General features: G+C 41.7%; 1 protein-coding gene across 2 annotated transcripts; it reads right to left on the bottom strand.

Moving 5' to 3' along the window:
- Window positions 1-778: 778 nt before the first annotated feature.
- On the bottom strand, window positions 779-16,019 carry PPP1CC (protein phosphatase 1 catalytic subunit gamma). Of its 2 annotated transcripts, XM_087828574.1 has the most exons (8): window positions 15,841-16,019; window positions 7,319-7,450; window positions 6,134-6,364; window positions 4,212-4,316; window positions 3,376-3,599; window positions 3,042-3,176; window positions 1,964-2,024; window positions 779-1,061 (listed from the first exon to the last, which is right to left on the bottom strand). In XM_087828574.1, exons 1-8 carry the CDS (start codon window positions 15,893-15,895, stop codon window positions 991-993), a joined length of 1,014 nt encoding a protein of 337 aa, XP_087684700.1. In that variant the 5' UTR covers window positions 15,896-16,019; the 3' UTR covers window positions 779-990. The 2 variants fall into 2 exon arrangements, with proteins under 2 accessions (XP_087684700.1, XP_087684699.1); XM_087828573.1 differs by lacking the exon at window positions 779-1,061 and having other exon boundaries at window positions 1,287-2,024.
- Between the last annotated feature and the right edge of the window lie 271 nt (window positions 16,020-16,290).

Below are 16,290 nucleotides of genomic sequence, written 5' to 3'. Positions count from 1 at the left end.
GTGGCCCAGTTGTACAACTTTATAGGTTTCTAAAATCTTAGAAGTGACACAATTGATAATGTCCAGGGCTTAGATTTAAGATACAAAAGCGGCCTTTGACTCAATCAACTGCTCCTCTTTCTGTGGTCAGAGGCCTGGGAGAATCGTAAGAAAGTGAAGTGCAACTGTGGATTTGTCACAGAACGTGGAGCAGGAAGGCGGGGCCATGGGGCCCCGCTGCTCTTGCTGGCCGAGCAGCACCCGGGGGCCAGAGCAGAGCTCGTTAGGACAGTGGGAGGCCAAGCCGGCACTCCTGAGCTCTCCCCTCCACGGCCAGTCAGTTCAAACAGCTCCTCACCAGCAGGTCAGGGCCTCCGCAAACCCCTAAGAGAAACCAGTTTGTGATAGAAGTGCTTTTCAAATAGCACATGCTTCACACACTTTTAATGTACTTTGAGAAATATACGCATTCGACCCATCTGTGACAAGCATAACAGGACACAACACTGCTCCATGTGAATCAGGAAAGGGAGAGGAGAGCAAAGAACTGCACATGACATCACTGCTTAAGTCGGAGATCAATCTCATCACTCCACTTTAGAAACTTAGCTACATCCAGGCTAGAACTCAAAGAATGTATCCATATCATAGTCCATCTTGGGAAACAGGCTATTCGAAGGAAGACACATTCAAATAGAAACTGTGTGGTTTCCAGAGCAATTTATTCATTAACATCTATCCAATATGCCATCAATAGTTCTCCTGTGTGTACTGTGCTGACAAATGGACACTGAGAGGGTTTAACAAGTTTGTCATTTAATAAGTCTGAATTCACTTTCATCACATGGTATTGTACACGGCCATCTGTTGAAACAGATTTCTTTTTAACAGATCTTGGTTTAAAAAAGTCATAGATAATGTAAGTTCTGTATAAACTGGTGGAAAGTTTTGACTTATAAGCCTCAACTTCATCGCAGAATAAAGAATGTAGGCCAAAGAAAGCATAATCGGTCAGTCGTATAGAACAGTATTGTTTCTATAATTTGGAGCTTTCTGAATGGACGAGTTCAGGCCTGATGCAACTGTAAAAAGATTACTTAATGAATAGACTATATGGAAATTGTACAAAATGTTATTAACTTTAATTGTTAAGAGCTTAAACTGCACTATGTTACTAATTGCTATTCAAACTCAAAAACCTGGTTTTGAATCCTCAAGAAGGGGGCATGGGTATGCCTCCTTGTACTTGGGAGGGTGTCAATATATATTTCAACAGAAACTTTGGCTTTAGGAAAGAGTCACAAACATTTAAAATAATGGCTTTAATCGTCATTGTAAGTATACGGTAGAGGAACGTGTGCTTTAATTAAATATACATTATACCAGTGATGCTGGCAAGGTTCAAAGTTACTCCTAATGGTGATAGCTATAAAAACCAGTTTGTACATGACAAGACAATGAGAGAAATGAGCAATCCCTTTGAAACAAATTCTTAAAAATTAAAAAAAAAAAAAAAATGTTCACAGTGATTTGTATCAACAGTATGCATTTTATGACAATAACACGTACAGACTGAGCACCCCAGGGCTCTCTTTATATCCTAAAGAAAACGAGCATTTACATTATTCATGGGTTGTACTGAATAAAAAAAAAGGTCAATTGCACACTTACCCCCTCAGACAGGATAAACTGCCCTGGGGTGTACAGCTTTACCACCATCATTAAAGTTGTTTGTATGAGGAAGAGGGAATGAAAAAACAAAACAGCTTTTCTTGGGAGTGAAGTCTTTCATCTGCTGTTATAACCAGCAAACGCCATTCATTCATTAACTGAAAAATGGGAGGGAGCCCCAAACACACTATTTGAGCAAGCTGACCAATACACATTACAGCTTTAAAAATGAAGGTTATGTACTATATGTTACAAGTCCCAACTAGGCAGTGTCAAAATGACATCTATTTCTTTGCTTGCTTTGTGATCATACCCCTTGGAGGTGTTACAGGTCTCGTGGCATTCGGCTTCTTTTTCTCTGCAGGCTTTAAAATCTGCAAAGATTCAAAAGACAAGTGCATTTTAGGAAATATACTCAATCCCAAATCTCCTCAAGATTCCTTAAATCTCATTCAAATCCTTTACTCAAAAGGTTTTGACTTTAAAACTGCCCCAACAACTTTGAAAGCCCCAACAGCTTATTAACTTGAACCAGGCTGACAAGTAAACGTGTTGGTAATAAATGCTATGATGGAGAGATAAAAGATACAATTTGGACAAATTATTTTGCCTCTGGGGAAAAAAGGACAGTTTTCTGAAGTCAAACCTTGTAGTGTCATCAGGCTATCCCTTCTGACATAAGGCGAGAAAAGTGTTATAGAACAGTGTTTCTCAAACTCCAAGGGGATCTCTGGGAGCTGCAAGTTCTCCTTGATAATTGGTGTAAAAAAAAGTGCTTTATTCCATTTAACTGATGACTGCCACGTGACTTCAATGGCTCTACGTATGTTCATGACTGGGCAAGCTTGAAGTCATACAAATTTGACCTAAGTAAAGGAGAAAAAGACTGAGAAGCTGACTTGAGTTGTGTAAATGATGCTTTTCTACCAAGTGAAGGCCGAATGATGTCACAGTGAATCAACAGGCATAAAAATTACACTAGAGAAAAGTGGTGGGAGAACTGAGTGACCACAGCACATCTGGCACATGGCAGTTAGTGCTATTCTCACTTGCAAGTGGTGATTTAACTTTAGCCAAACATTACACTGACATTATAGTTTTAGATTTATAGTAAAAGGGACATCAGCATAAAAAGCTAATATATTGGTTGTTTTTTTCTTAACCTACTTAAATAATGCAAAAATAATTAAATTTGACAATGGGGGAAAGGTTCTATGATAATTTTTTCCTTTGAAAGGGTCTACTCCTTAATGAACTAGGATAAACACTGATTAAGGGGAAAGAAAAGTACACAACATTTAACATAAATGAACAGCAGGCAGAAAGTAGCACTTTTTTTTCCTAAGTAAAATCCAGACCTAATGAAAGGAAGTGATGAAAACAGCCTCTACCTGAAAAGAGCACATTAGCGTTTCGTCCACACTCATCATGGCACCTGCATTGTCAAACTCTCCGCAATAATTGGGTGCAGAAAACAGAGTGACCAACTGCCTCTTTGCAAAAAACTCATATCCATCTTCAACCACCTTGGAGAGAAAACGTTTTCAGTGTAAGTAAGTGCAAATCTCAGGTGAGTAAAAGCACTCTTCGTTTCCCGTTGAGCCTGATCAGGTCAACCTCCAGAGACACTTTGTATAACAAGCAATACCTACCCACCAAAATCAACAAGGAGAATCTGCTCACACACACGCTCTTAAGTGTACATGTAAAATTCAAAATCAATACCTGATGGGCTCTACATATAAGATCCAAATCATGCTTATGGAGAAATTTTGCAACCACTTCTGCACCAAATGTGAAGGACACTCCTCTGTCATTTTCACCCCAGCCTAAGACATCTTTATCGGGGTCAGACCACAAAAGATCACAAAGAAGACCTTGATCTGGTACATCAGTTGGTCGCATAATTCGCCGAATCTGCTCCATAGATTGAAGATCTGGTGATAAACCTATTAAAGGAGACAATGTGAGAAAAACTTGAAAAGGGTGCTGGCGCTTTAACAGCTCCATGTGTCTACAGAGGCTCACTGAATCTAACAGAGGCTTCAATTAACCCTATGGCTGTTTTCTTACTAAGCTCTGGTTAAAAAAGAAGCCCCCACTGATTAGCACTGCGATTTGTCATAAGCACTAACCTGTGGGCACAGCACATTTAAACAGTATATGGAAAGAGTTACTTCAACATACAGAGTCCCAATTTAAACCCTCTCTGAGAGGAGAGGAAACAACACAGGCCAAGGGACAGTCTGCCTACCTTTTCACTATTCTAGAAGATCTACCGTACAACATGCATTGGCTGTTTACTTTATACTTAAAAATACTTTCTGCTCTGTTTTCCAATCAAACTGGTACAGAGACTAGGATTCCCTTTAACAAATCAATTGCTTACTTCAGACTTCTACCCAAATGATCCTGGATGTGCCAAAGTGGACCCATGATCAATGAAGTAAGGGTTACCTGACGGAAGTTATCCCAATGATAACCCATAAATGTCGAAGTATACTCTTTCAAAGGGATCAAAACCCTATAGTTCCATTTGGAATTAAAATCAGCCCACATACCTCCATGACAGCAAAATATTTTCTCATCCACGATGGCTGCTATCGGCAAACAGTTAAAACAGTCTGTGAAAGTTTTCCATAGCTTAATGTTATATCTTCTTTTACCTGTGGAAATTTTAGGATGGTTAAAAAGAGACTGGTGTTCTACAGATGCATTCTCTCAGGACAATTTCCCCCAAAGCATGGTTCTGATTACCTTTTATGTGAACAAAAATTATGTTTTTATTAAAAATCCCCTGGATGGGGTTAGGGGAATTATATATATACACATAATACTTGAAAACGTCTTATCTATAAGCAACAATTTACATTTTCACATGAAACATTTTAAAAGTCCATAGACATTTGAAATCAGAATTCCAGATATAATGACCAAGGCTTATCATTAAACCCCAATAATTACTTGGTAGCACAAATTGTTTGGAATCTAGTCTGTTTTGTCCAATCTCAACCCATAGGTAGTTCCTATTTCTAAAAGCAATTATGGACTAGCACAGGTGCCGTTACCACCCTCCTGAGGAAGCCTTGAGAGTTAACCCAGCAGCAGGTTTCCTATACCACCCACACCTTCCCCTCCGCTGCATTCAAGTCCAGAGCCCAGAGTGGAGTGGAGTGGCGTGCAAGGTCTGTTATGTAGCGCAACCAACACCTGGCTTCTCCCTCTTCTCCTAAAAGTTCCTGTTTCTCTCTGACTGGGTATAGCTCTCACTAAGGTTCACCTGGTTCTGTATTTTAGGAGACCACTAATTCCCTCTGTCCCGTGGAGGGAGTTCTGGAAGCTCTCTACACAAGGCTGAAGGGCCTGTGCATAATCACCACCTCCAATTTCCAAGAATAATGATGATGATGATGGTACAAGGACAGGGCTAGGCTGTCCTAACCCCCACTTATAAAGGTGTTTTGGTTTCTGTCTCCATTTTCCACGAAAGCCTGTCTACGAAGGACCACCCAGGGCTCCCTTGGATCTCTCCTTTGCCCATAGGCTGCAACTGCCAGCGTCGACAATTATCCCCAAGTCTGCTTTGCTCCTTGACTCCTTAGTCATGCAACACGCTCCAGCATCCCTTGCAAACTCCTCTGCTATCATTGTTGGCTTCTCTATCAAAATTAGGATTCTCCCTCCTGTTGTCTCTGAGCATCTTAACCAAGTCCTGGGCCCCTGCTTTCTCTTCTATTTCTCTGCATTTCACCCCTAAGGCCACTTCAGAGCACTAGGAACATCTGGCTCCAGACAGGTTTAGCTTGGATCATCGCCAGCATCTTCGCAGGCTTCCAGATCCTGGGAGTCTGAGCCAGAACCCCCAATGCAGTTTCCTATTACTACAGATCAGAAAGCTCTGCTATCAGAAAAGGATATGATTCACATTTTATCCAACAACAGATACCTCAGCCTTACCGGGACTGCAGTCATAAGGTTAGAAAAGAGTACAGAGTGCTGGTTATACTTGGGAAATAAGTCTATCATTTAAGGCAGCAGTTTTTAAATTGCTCCATGGAAATCGACATTTGAATAAAACGTCACCATAGTAAAATTTACAATAAAATAAAATTTCAATAAAATATCAACAACTTTTTAAAAAGGGAGGGGAGGGGTGTGCAGCTTGAGTACAAGATCAATAATTGAGTTCTGATGACCAAACCAATGCTGGTCTTCTAAATCATTTTTAAAGACCTCTACATTAAATAGGAACTGAAATGATGTAGCTAATATCCTCACACTAGGATAACATCACAACAAAGAGATCATCTGGATTTGAACTTCAATGACTCTTCAGAGTATCTAAAACAATGTTATAAAGCCCGCTGCCTCTCATTTCACTAGTACTTCTCTGACAGACTCATTGTCAATATCAAACATCCTTCTTGCCACATTCAGATGTCTCAATTTAAGTAATCCTTCCTTAGATACAGAAAGTACTTACATTCATCATAAAATCCGTAAATTCTATTGATGCTGGCACATTCGTGGTTTCCTCTGAGAAGAAAAAAATTCTCTGGATATTTGATTTTGTAAGCCAGTAAGAGGCAGATGGTCTCCAGCGACTGCTTCCCCCTGTCCACATAGTCCCCAAGAAACAGGTAGTTGCTTTCTGGCGGGAAACCACCATACTCAAAAAGTCGAAGCAAATCATAGTATTGCCCATGGATATCACCTAGAAGCAAGGGTTTTGTTACACAGTGTCTTTATGCTTGTAGTTCACTAACAATGCTTTGGAAAGATATTCTTTAAACATTCATTGCACAGTGGCACTGCCCTCTAATAATGACAGCGAAATTTGACAGCTAACACTAATTTCCAATCTTCTATCTTATTAGTTCAATTATGCTTAATAAAAATTTTAAGTGTATGTGTATGTCCAGAATCTCACACAAAACTCAACTAATTAAGAATTTACTTTGTGGAAAGGATTAGTAATGCCTAGGCAGGCCTTCCTGCCAAGTAACATGGTTTTCCTTTCAGGTCGGCGATCAATATCAGATCTCTGACAGCTCTGCTCCGGGTCCTGTGTGAGCAGAACCACTGCACTTCTAGTGAGCCCTGGGCCCAGGTGAACAAAGATGCACACTCACTACGCTCATCAATGCACCCAGCTTTCAATTTCCCCCAAAAGATAATTGCAAAGAGCACTTACTTAAGAACATGCACACAAGCTTTATCAATGTAGGTAAATACGCTAGGATATAGCTTTACTCAGGTGAAGTTTAGTTTTTATATAGATTATCTGCTTCTACCATGTAGAAAGAGAACTACAGAGCAGCACCAAGGAAGGTCTACATTGAGGCATAACGAGTTCTACTTTACACTTAAATGTAATGCCTATATATTCATATAGTTCAAATCTTTTCTTAGTTCTCCGGTTTCATTTCTTTCCTTCTATAATGTTTACATTCCTTTAGCAAAATAATTTTTAGAAAATCTGAAGCACATCTAAGTAAACTAAGCCCATTAGAGTACTGATTCTAGAGCTACAATTATTTAACTTCACTTTAAGTAGCTCTAGGCTCTTCACAAACAGCAAGTGGTCCTGCCGGCTATTCGAGCGCCTCCGTGGACCCCGCCTCTGCCAGTCACCCTCGCCGCGCAGCCGGGCAGCGCCAGGACTTACCGCAGATTTTGAGCGGCGCCTCGAGCTCCAGCAGGATGGGCTGGCTGAGGAAGATCTCCCGGGACTTCAGGCACAGCCCTCTGATCTCATTCTCCTGTAGCTGCACGTTCTTCCCAGGCTTGGACCCCCTCACTGTAGGGGAGGAAACCCATCAGTCAAATAAGGTCAAAATACAATTCAATGTAAAAATGAAAAATATCTGAAAAGACACAAACTTTGGAGAAGGCGGAGGCAAACACACAGTTTAGCTCACTTTTTGGCTTTGTCGTCAGGACACTCATAAAAAGCAGGGTTTTAATGCCTAATTAGAATCCTGAGTCTCAGCCAGGGTTTCAGAGATTACTTAGCTGCCACCTTCTATACCAAGGGAAGGGTTGTTTAGGGCACTGTGTTGCTGAAATCAGACTCCGTGGCCCGGGGCCTCAGTTCTGCATCCGAGCCATACAATCGGCCTCGCTCACCTACCAGCTACAGCTAGCTCTTTTTGCCTCCCGCCTGGTCTCCTCTTCTCCACCGTTATAAATGAATTAGTACTTCACAGCAGGAGATCTTACAGACTGTCCAGTAACTGAGCTGGTTCTAAGAATTCCATTTTAAAATGGAGACTGGAATTGCTCAGATCCCCCGTCCCAAATCAGTGTTTTCCAGAGGACCATGGGTATCTGATATCTTCTCAAGGGCCCCAGATTTATCTATAATAAAAATTTGTGTTTTCACTTCAATAAAACACATTGTAGACTCATTGAACATATTTGGCTGTGCAATTTCTGGGTCTGCATTTTTAAACACAATCATGCCTCCACAGGGCAAGGGATGTCAGCTTGTGCTGTAGAAAGGTTTCCCGGTCATTTGAACAGATAAAAAGTGGGAACAGGGGGCAAGAAATCATGGCACAGCACCAGGCATCCTAAACTCAGTACCCACACTAGAGCACTGAATTCTACTCACTATCAAAATGAAGCACAAGCTCTCCCCTGGCCTTGAAACAGTTCATTTTATCAGCCGGTAAGGAGCAGTGGGAAATAAAATTTTCTGTTTTAATTCCAGTTGTACCAGGTTAGACAGATTGAAAAGCACTGAATTGCTAAATTTACCTTCATTTTACTGTTAGGAAGTGGCCTGCTTGCTCACAGGGCCTGGCTAAATACGGGGATTGATCACCCTCAACCTGTAATCAAAGTCTTAATACTTGTACAAAGGATTTATGAAAGCAGGCATCCTTTGCATTAGAAATGAAGTGAAAACACAGGACCAAACTAAATATAGAACGCAGCCTGCATCTTTCTACCATTAAAGTCAATAAAAAGTGATTTAGTTTTAGCAAAACCACAAAATCCGTCAGATTAAATCAATGTTGCTAACTTAAATTTTATTGGCTTTGGAACCTTTATTTGTATTCAAATTACAAAATCATAATTTTGGCCTAATAGCTGAAGAGCAATAGGTTTAACAGGTTTGTATCCAACTTTGTTCTTCTGTAAGTACCTAGGTAACATTACAGAGTAATAAAAATTACAAGTAAAAAAACCCCTGATGTTTGTTGAATTTTTTCCCCATTAAAAAGGGGTGTGTCCAAGTTTGAGATATCCTACAGCCTGAAATCATTGCAACCCTCAATTTTCTGAAGAAACAAGTTCATTGAATTTTTTTTCCAATGAAATATAATGAACAAGAAAGGAGGACAACAGGGAAGGGTGAAACTCTTGAAACATAGAGTTTAGAAAGTAAGAGAGCACTGGACTAGGAGCCAGGAGCCCCAAGTTTCTGTACTGGTTCTATAGCCTTAGCCAAATCACTACTTTAAGCCCCAACATATGTAACTGAACTAAATGACTAGCCAGTCTCTGCTCAAATTATGAAACAAGGAGCAAGTGAAGGGAAAACACAGTAATGATAAACTCTTTGAGGGAAGATACAAAACAAATGCATATATAATATAACAGCAACTGAGCAATAAAAGTGATTTTCCCACAGCAATTATTTTCTCTCTTAAACACACACACAGTAGAGAACTGAGAACACTCCCAGTGGAAAGATGTGATCCCTGATTCACTGGCCAGAAATCCCCCTTCCCCTGTCATTAGTGATTTTACAACAAGCCAGCCAGAAACTTGGGCAGAGTGCCCAGCAGAAAATTTGATTTTTGGCTTGGAGGGGGACTCCTAGAAGCTTCTGGTTTCACCCTGAGACCCACATTTGTGAATGAATCGGCAGTCACACGAAGTCTTTCAGGAGACTATGAAAAATGGACTTACACCTATATAGAATACAGGCTTATCTTTGTACGATGCTACAACAGCAAAGGAACGTCACCATACTAGGTCAATGCTAACATGAATTTTACTGGGTTCTGCTCATTAAAAACAACACGGTTGGGATAATGAGCAAAAGCTTTTAAAATTCTCTACAATTAGCTCAAGGAATAAAATAATAGAAATTCTGCCCAAACCATCTTCTACCAACCGGCAAACACCTGCTCAGCCTTCAAGACCGCTTAGCTCCCGGCCAGTGCACGGCAGGTGCTCAGTATGTTGCATAAACGGAGTCTGGATAAATGTGTAAGCACTGCTGACTTGTGGCACTGGAATTACACACGCACTCCAGGCTACATACTTATTTCCTATCAGGCTTTACTGGAGTATTTTCCTATTGTGAAAACACAGGCTTACTCTTCAACTCCAAGGTGAAGATGTGTCTAGCAGAAGATAAAGATCTCAAAATGGGCTTTGGTATCCACGCAAACACTGTAATGTTTCTTAAAAACGGTCATATTGGCCAATAGCATAAATACCTACTTCCCTATTTTCAAGGTCCATCAAATAATTGTTAGTTGTAGCTAACATCTCCTGAGCACTTCCCGTGTGCTGGGTACTGCGCTTAAGGGGCTTTACACTGCCAGTTAATCCTCAACAATCTTATGAGGTTAGGCATGGTCACTTCTCCATGCTACAGGCCGGGAGAGGTTCAGCGACTTGGTCCAAGGTCACAGAGTTTGTAAGGCAGACACCAGGCCCAAATTGACTCTAGATCTAGTAATGCTTCCACTACACCACTCTCCCAAGTAAGAATTTGTTCATTAAACTTCCAAACCAAAGGAGTTTTTATCGGACAAACTACTCAAACCCTAATACAGTCATTGCTCCCTAAGAAAAACCTGATATGGGATATAAAATCATAATGCACCCTTATAAATGAGAAGCATTAAATAAGAACTAAATCGTGCAATCTGTTAAGACTACCAATTTCCTCAAGAATCTTACATGAGTGGAGGACACAGAAAATAAGACAAACTGGGTAACTGGAGGTTGTAAGTGCTACAACTAGAACAACTATCCCTCCATAAAGATTATAAAAGTAAAAGTTCACCTTAAGGACACGTTAATACCATAAAAAAAGTATTAGACATAGGCTTGATTGTATTTTATCGATATCAGCAGTAAAGAGAAATATAAGCAGTACAGCTCTGCTCAGTAAACATTAGTCAATACTCACCTCGAGGTTTAAAGCCCTCACTGCGCTCTGTGCATGGGAGAAACCTACACAAACGGAGACCCTTAGGTGGAAACTCAAGGTTGTCACCTCAGGATAAGTTCCTAAGTAGCAGTTCAAATGGTACAGATCAAATTATTTCAACTATTGTCAACAGAACCCAAAATACTTCAACGAGCAAAGATTCCATTCTCCAGATGGAATGTTTCTCATAAATCCAGGTACCAGGCATTGCAAAGAAATAAAACCAGCAGGCACTGTGAACATATACAGGTTAGTGATCAACACATTAAAATATTCACCTTAGACCTTTCACATGACTTTTGAATAAAAGCTTTTCTTTATCTGGCTAGAAATGTTGATTCAGAAAAATGTGTTAGGGCTGTTATCAGCAAAGGCTGTTCTGTACGAACTTATCTATCTGGCAAATCACCAAGTACATGATAAACTTCCACACAATTTTATTGACAACAAGCTGATAAAACTTTGAAATAATAAAAGAATGTTACTGGTGATTATCTGCAATTATAGTTTTCTCTCACAAGCAACACTAACTTTTCTAACAGCCTAGCAACAAGCAAAGCAGAGATAAAAACTATGGAAGGAAATTTAAGGTAACTTTGGGATTATTTACCAGGAATGAAAAAGTATTCTTCTTGCCCTTCAATTAAAGGCCCCTTAATTGTTTTTGAAAGATCAGTTTTAAAAAAACACCATATACCAAGGGGGGGGGGGGGGGAGGAGGCACCAGCTGAATTATAATTAAGTCTTAAAACCTAAGATTGGCACAACCAATATAAAAATAAACTAACAGATGCCCAGCTGATGTGGCTCAGTTGGTTGAGCACCGTCCCATGCATCAGGGGGTTGCTGGTTTGATTCCCAGTTACGGCACATGCCAGAGTTGCAGGCTCAATCCCCAGCGGGGGGTGTGCAGCAGGCAGCCAATCGATGTTTCTCTCTCATCAATGTTACTATCTCTCCCTCTTAAAAAAAAAAAAATCAGTAACAACATATTTTAAAAAATAAACCAACAGAGATTTTGCTGTTTTAAGATAATCCTATTAAAAAGCAGGTGGTATCTTAAAAATATGCCACACACTCACTTCAGTGACAGAATAACTGTGCAATATTTGATAGATTTAGAAAAATTAGACCTCAAACTGAAACTAAAAAATAGTCAATATTTACAATACTAAAACTTTCCCGCAAACAACTGATGAGTTCTTTTCTACAAAAAAATATAAGCCCCAAGAATGTTATCAAGAACCATTTGGTTTAATTGCAGTCACCAGCAGGAAGACTTCCACTTCTGACCACCTTAACTGTTCCCCCCCACCACCACTCATTTTTATAAAAGCCATAGATTAGACTCCACATGAGTCTAGTTGAATTTTAGGAGTGGTTTTCATTTTCATAAATCTTAGTATCAGTGATATCCACTCCCCTCTAGACAAGAGATGCGTGTAAACTCTAGAGTAGTAAAGAAATTGGAGATTACCGATAAATCACCAAGACTCCTAAGGAAATCACCTGTTCTGATATGCTTTGGATACAGGGATCTGATTCTAAAAAAAAGTTTCCCCTGAAATCTATAGACTCCAAGCAGATGGAATCATTCCTTAGTCTTCCTGAATAAGACTTTCCAGTTTCCTCATCTACAAATCAATTCACATGAGAATATTATCTCCTTCACATTTCACTCTTTAAGGTCTACTAATAGCCTCAGTTGTAAATTAAGTGAAATGATCAAGTCCATATACTATCAGTCATTTCCCTGCCTCAAGATCAGTAGTTGTCACCTATTCAAATGGACTGACTAGCACATGATTTTGCAGAACAGGTTGTAGGTCAGTCATCACAGTACTGCAGCTTCAGAGGCATAAAACAATCTCACCAATCTCTACCAAGATGGGCTACTAATGCAAGGCCCACACCACCTCCATTTCCACGGCTTGAGGAAGGAAAGCCTGGCTTCCTGCTACTGCCAGGCAAGGGGGAACAAGCAATCTTTTCTATGCTGTGGTTTGGGACCAGTGTGTAAGCTTAGCTCATGTCTCCAATAGAGCTTTCGTGTCTGTCTTGCCTCGCAGGAAAGGATGTGGCATACCACTGACATGCAGGAGGGAAGAGCAGGGGGCTCACCACACACACAGACTTCTAAGTTAGGGAATTAGTAACAGCTTTAATCTTTATCAACAAAATGCCCAATGATAACTGATCCCAAGTATAGCCTTTAATTATTAAAATTATCTGACATAAAAAAACCCACAAAACTGCAAAGGTGTCATTAGGAAAGAGTACCTGTGTTCCTTGGTCAGCATTTTAAGAACTTTTTTTTTTGCTATGATGTCTATCCTTTATTATTATCTTCAGGACCAGGGACGCTGCCTTTTTAGCATTAGGATGTAAACATGTTTCATATTACACCAAAAAGCTAAACACGTGGGTTAAACAATTTTAGAGTTTCAGAGTATCATTCTTCAGATGAACTCTTATACATCAGAGAATTAAATTAGTAAAGGCTTCCCAAGGGTCAGGGCAGAGGCCAGATCTAAATCACAAAAGCAAGCCAACCAATTATGCAGAGCCTGGTGCAGTCTTGCAGTTTGACAATAGCCATCTTCAGAGCAAAGATGCTTCTTGCAAATCAAGATGTGAAATAAGTTACAACTGCCAGCTATGCGAGCAAAGTGCTAGCTCCCTGAACAAGGTCCCTGACAAAGTAAAACCGAATCTCATTTTTCTCCAACACAGTTGGAATATCAGACCAAATCAACAGCTGGCTTATTTTCTCTCTAAATCCCCAAGTTCTACTGTGCAGTTATTTCAATAACCTAACATTATTAGGCATTAGTTATGCCAAAGAGTAACAATCTTTTGTTTTATCATCAGCAAGGCTGAGCCTGGATAAAAGCTTCTAAGGTGGGTTGTACAAGTGATACTTTGCTTAAAGAAAAACTACTAACACTGTAGAACTGCAAAGCTGTAGTGAGTGAGACTGGCACCAACATGCTGTTTCTCTTAAATAAGACTTCACTTCTGAGTTGCTTTTTTAGTACCATCACCGAGCTACTTCTCAACTACCTTGTTCAGTCCACCGCTTTAAAAGAGCATTCTGAACATGAAATGATTCTAACAAGCTCACAAGATTACCATTGCCTCCATTTTCAGATATACTTAAATCTTAATTAAAATTTTTACAGAAAAAGGTTTTTGGGATATTAACACAAAAAACCCCAAACAAACAAACACAAAATTTAATGCCATTATCTTCTAACTCAGAAATATATAGCCATATATCCCTGCAGATATGCAGAGTAAAAATATTTCATAAAAAGTTCCTTTCTTATTGAAAACTGTTTTAACCCATTTTTGACCCACTGCTGCCTCACATAAACCGACGAACTGTACTAACTAGCATGAGAAGTATTATTTATTTCTTATAATAAATGCCAGGTACTGAATGAATGACAAGGTTTTCATCCACAAATGGCAGCAACATTTCAAGAGCATTTATGGACCTCATTTGGTGGGTTTTTCTTTTAAGAAAGTATAAAAGGGGGGAAAAAAACCCCAGAGATTAGGCTATTTTCAGGATTTTCATTTTAATGACTTAATTCCAAAGATCTGCAAAAACCAGAGCTACTCCATCTCACAGTATTTAGAGTCCAACAATATTTAGGACAATATAAAAACAAAAGCAAAAAGTTAAGACTCAGTCAACTCTAATTACCCAGGGCCCAAATCAAGAAAGGGATTAAGATTCTCCCAAAGTTTGGAACAAGACCTGAGCATCAGCAGGCTCGCTCTGGAACCCCAAAGGCAGGGCAGCTCCTTTCCGAGTCCCTCCAGAAAACCCGAACCCCTTCCGTCTCCCACATCAACATGAATCAATAGCCAGGCGCCTCTCCAGTCTTAGGTCAGCCAAAATCAAACCTTTATTTTAACCTCAGCCTAACCACTGGGCACCTCCTTCCTTCACACACAGGGTTAGCTGAAGGAGTTATAGCCCCTGACTGCCTGGCTTTTGAAATCTGACTGTCACTAAACTGTGTGACCTTGGTCCAGTGACTCCACCTCTCTGGGTCTTAGTTTGCTCTGAAAAAAAAAAAAAAAAAAAACAACAAACAAAAAAAACAACCACAGGAGAAAATAATAGCACCTACCTCACAAGGTTGTTGGAAGAATTAAATGAAATCTATGTAAAGTGATTTAAAAAAAAAAACAAACACACAAAAAAACGCCGGACACACAGTAAGTGCCTTAAAAGCGCTGGTTGCCGCTGTGATTGGTAATCGATTAGGTGAACGCAAAGCGCTTAGCAGAGCCCAGCACACTGGAAAGATCATAACTGTCATCATCGCCGGTTTCAAGTTCAGAAAAGAGCGCGGAGACCTCGTCAGGGTAAAACTTAAAAAGAGTATCTGGGAGCGCAGGAGAAGGTGGCTTCCAGCATCCCCCTGAGAGACGTTCTCTCTCTCCCCGTTTTTCTCTAAAAATCAATGAAAAGAATCTTCAAGGAAGAAACGCCCCTCCCCCCCGATCCCAGCCCCACCAAAAAAAAATAGATTAAAAATGAACGAGATGGGAAAGAAGCCCTCCAACCCGCTGGAGCCCGTACCCCCCCCGCGCATCAAATCGCCTTCCGAGAGGACGAGTACCACAAAGTGGGGAACACGCCCGCAGGTTGGACTGGGGGCCCCCCAACCTTCTCTCCTACAGAAAGACTGGCCCGGCGTTAGGGGAGCAAAGGGGTACGGACCGGAAACGTGGGGGCGGGGAGCAGAGTTTTCAAATCTCACGGCCAGGAGGGAGGCTGCACCCTCGTGCAATGAATGAGCGGAGCCGGGGGGGGTGCGCGGGTTGGGCCAAGTGCGGGACCCCCGCCGGCCTCCCTCGGGGAGCAGCCCCCGGCCCAGGGGCCAACTCGCGGGTTCCCTCCCCTCGGCGCTGCAAACGCAACCGGCCTCCTAGCTCCCTCCCCCCGCCAACCGCCCGCCTCCTCTCAGCACCCCCGTCGCCCCCTTCACCTTCCAGCAGCCGTTGAATGATGCTGTCGATGTTGAGTTTATCTATATCCGCCATCGCCTTCCCACCGCCGACTCTCCCGCAGCGGCGCCGCCGGCGGCTCGCGCCCGGGACTCACCCCTCCTTTCCCAAGCCACGAGCACAGAGGCGGTGGTGGCGGCGGCGGTGGCAGCAGCCGCGGCGGGTCCCCCCCAACCGCCCCGCTCCCTGCTTCCTCCTCTCTCCCCACTGGAACCACGAGAAGAACAAAATGGCCGCCGACTCCTTAGCTAGCCGCTGGCGGCGCACGGATGCGCGCGGGGAAGTGCAGCGGCTCGGCCGGGACTTCTTTATGGGCCATAGAGCTCGCGAGAGGGGGCGGGGCCTGGGCGCCGAAGGGGGCGGGGCCAGAGCGCGGGAAGGGGGAGGAGACGGTTGGACGTAACTGCGACGGCACGTGGGATCCTTCCGCC

This window comes from Miniopterus natalensis, chromosome 20 (genome assembly GCF_054644295.1).
Source record: "Miniopterus natalensis isolate mMinNat1 chromosome 20, mMinNat1.hap1, whole genome shotgun sequence".
Lineage (NCBI taxonomy): Eukaryota > Metazoa > Chordata > Mammalia > Chiroptera > Miniopteridae > Miniopterus > Miniopterus natalensis.
Note: the sequence above shows the minus strand (reverse complement) of the source record. Positions and strands in the feature narration are given on the sequence as shown.